We start from the raw sequence: 5,399 nt of genomic DNA on the forward strand, positions 1-5,399 counted from the left end.
TTCCAACTTTATTATTATTATTATAACCTACTCCTTGGCAAGCTAGAAAAAGTTGGAATAGACAACATCACCACCAGATGGCTGGCTGGCAAACCGTACTCGAGTAGTCCTCAACGGCACTACATCCACATGGAGAGAAGTAAGCAGTGGGGTCTCACAAGGTTCCGTCTTAGGCCCAGTACTCTTCGATATCTTCATCAATGACTTAGGTGAAGGAATTGAAGGGGAACTCATCAAATTTGCAGATGACATCAAACTGGCAGGAGTAGCCAACACCCCAGAAGACAAACTCAGGATCCAAAAAGATCTTGACAAACTTGAACAATGGGCCCTATCCAACAAAATGAGTTTCAATGTGGAGAAAAGCAAAGTTTTACATTTAGGCAGGAAAAATGAAAGGTACAAGTACAGATTGTGCAAGAGTTGGCTTAAAAACAGTAACTGTGAGAGGGACCTTGGAGTCCTAGTGGACAATCACTTAACCATGAGTCAGGAGTGTGCAGCAGCAGCCAAAAAAGCTAATACAATCCTGGGTTGTATAAACAGAGGCATAGAATCAAGATCACACGAGGTATTAGTACCACTTTATAAAACCCTAGTAAGACCACACCTGGAATACTGCAGCCAATTTTGGTCACCATGTCACAAAAAAAGATGTTAAGAGTTTGGAAAAAATTCAGAGAACAGCAGCTAAGATGATCAAAGGTCTGGAGACTAAAACATACGAAGAACAACTGCAGGACTTGAGTTTGGCTAGTCTAAAGAAAAGAAGAAATAGGGGAGACATGATAGCAGTATTCCAGTATTTGAGGGGCTGCCACAAAGAAGAGGGGGTTACATTATTCACCAAAGCACCAGAGGGCAGGACAAGAAATAATGGTTGGAAACTGATCAAAGAGAGAAGCAACCTGATATTAAGGAGAAACTTCCTGACATTGAGGACAATTAACCAGTGGAATAGCTTGCCCCCAGAAATTGTGGGTGCTCCATCACTGGAGATTTTTAAAAAGAGGCTACAGTCACTTGTCTGAGATGATATAGGTTCTCCTGGTTGAGCAGGGAGCTGGACTAGAAGGCCTCCAAGATCCCTTCAAGCTCTATTCTATTCTATTCATTAAACATCTACTTGAGAATCAATATTAAATGAAAATTTAAATCAGTCTTTCTTGAAGGAAAAACAATTATGTTTGTTTTAATTACTGGGAAGAGAGAGAGAACCCAGGTTCTATTTTACTAACTTTTGTTAGATGTGTAACCACTATTTTTAAAAACTTGTTGGATTAGTAATTTACTGCAAGTGGGCAATTTTGCCTAATAATTTAGAATGCATATTTTATTTGCTGAATTTATTTAATTTCATTTCCTTCTTTCTTTCTTTTTTTAAATTAGGCTTTGGCTCATCTTCATTTAATAGAATACATAGGAGAACAAACAGCTTTGTTGATAAAGGTATAGTTTACAATACATTTTTTAAAATTTAAAAAGGATAAATTATATTTTTTCATATTTATGGTACTAAATTAATGATTATGTTCTGCTGTCAGAGATACAGTCCTAGATTCAAAGGCAAGCCATGCAGTGAAATCCTGGGGTTTTTCCTCTTAGATTAATTATTAGAAGATAGAATTTGGAAATAAGGGATTTTTTTAAAAAGCCCCAATACTAAATCTGGATGTTATTATTCTCAAACTACTGTTCCTCTCAGGAAAGGGAATCATACTTAAACCCTTGATTGTAGGGGAGCGTCTTACAATCCTTTGGACCTGTGAATATATTTAATGTGGAAACATATCATGAGCATTTAAAAACTTATGAAAAATAATTCCAAAGTAGCTGCAACAATGTAGAAGAACAGCTGCAGAAGAGTAACTGATTTTTGTTTTTTGAGGGAGGTGGCAGATAGTCACAAATTAAGCCTTCGGTCACAGCCCCCCAGATTTTGATCATCTATGAGCATCTATGTGGCTTATTTGGAATCTCAGAGCAATTTTTTGGGGAAATAAATATACATTTTGGACTAATTCCCCTCCCAAACTATTTGGAGCACAGCTGGAACACAGAATATAATTTCTATCTAATTTTATAGATAGACATTTTTCTATCTATTTCTTGTTTTCTTATTTCTACTGAATCAGATAGTTGTGCTATTTTTATGTACATATTTGAATTTGAGTTTTAAAACAAAACATTTTAAAACAATAACTTCTACTATGCTGCTCAAAGACATAATAAAGTTGACCTATCTAACATTGAGTTATATACAAATCTGCAGAATTTTAACATGAGTTATAGAAGGATAAATCAATGACATTCTTATTTGCAAAATAATTGCTTTCATGAAAAAGGCCATCTATTTAATTCTTCCTTTCTGTCCTGCCTGCCTTCCAGGTGGTCCCTGAAGAGCAACGCTTGACAGTTGCTATTATTTTAATTCTGTGGGTCTCTGCATTGGCATCATCTCTAATTGACAATATTCCATTCACTGCTACAATGGTAAGTCCTTTGTCTTTGCATCCTTCTGTTAGATATATAACATAAAGTATCTGCACGTCACGAGATGTTTAGGTCACTATACATTTTTCTTTGGTACTTTCAGATATTAATTTCCACATCCCCAGCTACTTTATTGCCAAGGGGGCTCTTACTTTAATGCTCTGAGATGTTAAAGTTACTATAGCAATTCCCATACTTCATTAAGAAATAAATAAAATGAGATTAGTCCGACAATATTTCTTTTTGACAAATCCATGCTAATAAATCCATCACTGTGTGGTTTTCAAGTGCTTAGAGATGAAGTTATTTTTATTTGATCTAGAATCTTTTCAGATATTGATAACTCTCTGCAACCCTTTTGGTTCTTCTATTTTCCCTTTTTGAAGATGGCCATAGAATTGGCATGTGCATTCTTGAAGGGAAGGGTTCTTGCTGAGGGTCCCCATCACATAGGAGGTGAAGGCAGTGGAGTGGACACATGTCATCCCAGTGGTGACCTTTACATTATGGAACACTTTGACTCTCTCTTTTTTTAAAAAAGACAGAATATTTGAGATATTCTATTTTCAGAGTGTTATTCGTGAAAACCTTATTTTGTACACATTTTTTTTTAATAAACTGCTATTACGATATATGCTGCCAACTTTGAGCCATCTGTTAAGATTTTTCAGTTTTATTACTATGACCTAAATATTATATTAAATCAACTAACAATAATTATGAAATTTCTTGTATGTCTACTCCTTACCAGAATGTTAAAGAATATTTTTTTAAAAAGAGTTAAAATTGTTATTGCCAATACTGTACAATGTACCCTATCCATCCATTCTTTCTTTTATTGGACAGAAATAGGAGATAAAAGTCAAAAGGGATAAATGGGGAGGGTTATCTAGAATGCAAAATATGCTGTAGAACATCTTCAGGTCATTCAATCATCATTTGTTACTGAAGAAAACTATAACACATAGACACACACACACACACACACACACATTCATCAACAAAGGCTCAATTTATACATTTCTTTTAAAAAATCTTCAGATGTGATCTTTTCTCATCTTGTCTAATATATTTAGTCAAAACTTTGACTAAAATAAAAAGTAAAGGGAATATAAAAGGCACCCTTGTGTACACACACACACACACACACACACACACACACACATGTCTTAAGTGTTTTTTTGATGCACCCTATCGGCCCAAATATGGGAAGAAGAAATCTTTTGCCTGTATCAGCCCAATATAGGGCTATCCACAGGGAGCAGTCGCTACTGCCAATTTATACGCTAAATTTTTGGATTGTTAACAAAGAGTTAAATAACAATAGCTATACCAGTCTCCCTTTAACTCTTTGTTAGCAATAAATCTCCATTGACAATGATATCAGTTTGCTGAGTTGTATAACTTTCTTTGGGAAGAAAGTCCATATTTTCCAAAACTTTAAACATAACGACCCAATTTAAGCTGTCAAACTTGCTCTTTGTGCAAAAATATCATCTTTGTTTCTTTTTCTTGGTGGTATTGTAAATATTCAATGACATTCAAAATAGTTCTCACATTGCCCCTTAATTGCCTTTTTGGCAAAAATCCAGATTGATCTATCTTTGGATCTAATATTTTTTGGGCTTTTGTGGTTTTGGTGGGATTGTTTTTAAAATCCCCTGCAGTTCTCAAGGGAAAATCTAGAGTAACCTTTCTCTTTATGCTAATTTCCATATATAAAAGTACTTAGATGAAGGGCACTTACATGAGCACTCATCTCATCCCAGGACAATTGTACCAAGCACTTTTAAAAGAAGTTAGAAATCAAGTTTCTTGTTTTCACTGTAACTGGTTATCATCTTTAATCTTAATCATATTGTTTCTCTTACTATTTATTATTTTAATGTACCTTTTGTAGATTCCTGTACTTCTCAATCTAAGTCAAGATCCTGAGGTTAATTTACCCGTAAAACCACTGATCTTTGCATTAGCCATAGGTGCCTGTCTTGGAGGTAAGCTGTAATGATGATAGTTTGAAGAAATGTACATTACCAGTGAGAGCTAAAGCAACACACTAAATTTAGGGTGTTAATTTTTCAGTCAGATTAAACACTTTTGTAGTTAACTAAAATGTGATCCATAAATAATCAAGTTGCATATTTAAAAATATTCATTTTTAAAAAATATAACCTTTTAGCACATGTAATCAGTATTTTTATATCCTCAAAGAGATAGTAACTCTTTAGAAAGTGGAACTGAAATTGACTTCGTGCTTGATTTCACTGGTCTGGTCAATAATGGTATTAAGAATAGTATTAGGGAGAGGATTTCCAGTGACCTTGCTGACTATAGACCATGGGGAACGATCGTCCGTTCCCTGGGTCCGAAATTCCTTCGCTGGTGAGCCCGTTTGGGCTAAAAGCCACCCTGGAGGGGTGGCTGCTGAAGGGCGAACCTTTGGAAAACAGGAGCTGGCGGTAGCCAGCTCTCCGAACCCAAAGCAACCCCTGGAACCAGCAAAAGAAGGGTGAATCGCATTTATGCGAGTCACCATTAGCAGCTGATCTTCGGAGACAGAAAACAGCTGATTTTGAAAGCAAGCAGCTGGTCCGGGTGAGACTATACTTCTGCTCTTTGTGGAAAGTGGATTTTCTTTTGAGATAAATAACCTGTCTTTAACTAAAGCTGGAAGCTTGAAGGGAGGAAGGAGGAGGGTTTTTTCTCCCCCCTCCCACACAGACTCCATTACTAAGAAAAAAAATTAATTGGGACTATTTTAAAGTTTATTTTTTATTAGAGAAATTCAAATTAACTATGACAAACTTGTTATGTATAAAGACATTTTAGATAAAGATGGAAAACTTAAAGACAGGCAAGTTCTTCAACAACATGGTATCGATTTAACATGGTGGTCTTACCTGCAA

The 5,399-nt window shown here is 35.5% G+C and overlaps 1 protein-coding gene across 1 annotated transcript in view; it reads left to right on the forward strand.

Annotated features, from left to right (window-relative positions):
• Window positions 1-4,487, forward strand: part of OCA2 (OCA2 melanosomal transmembrane protein) — a gene marked incomplete at its 3' end in the record, with an annotated part of 172,849 nt that extends 168,362 nt beyond the window's left edge. The window contains exons 19-21 of the mRNA XM_029283403.1: window positions 1,390-1,449; window positions 2,389-2,493; window positions 4,394-4,487. Coding sequence (XP_029139236.1) covers window positions 1,390-1,449; window positions 2,389-2,493; window positions 4,394-4,487 — 259 coding nt within the window. The remainder of the gene's footprint in view (window positions 1-1,389; window positions 1,450-2,388; window positions 2,494-4,393) is intronic.
• Between the last annotated feature and the right edge of the window lie 912 nt (window positions 4,488-5,399).

The sequence above is a fragment of the Protobothrops mucrosquamatus genome, unplaced genomic scaffold, assembly GCF_001527695.2.
Source record: "Protobothrops mucrosquamatus isolate PMUCROS unplaced genomic scaffold, P.Mucros_1.0 scaffold77, whole genome shotgun sequence".
NCBI lineage: Eukaryota > Metazoa > Chordata > Lepidosauria > Squamata > Viperidae > Protobothrops > Protobothrops mucrosquamatus.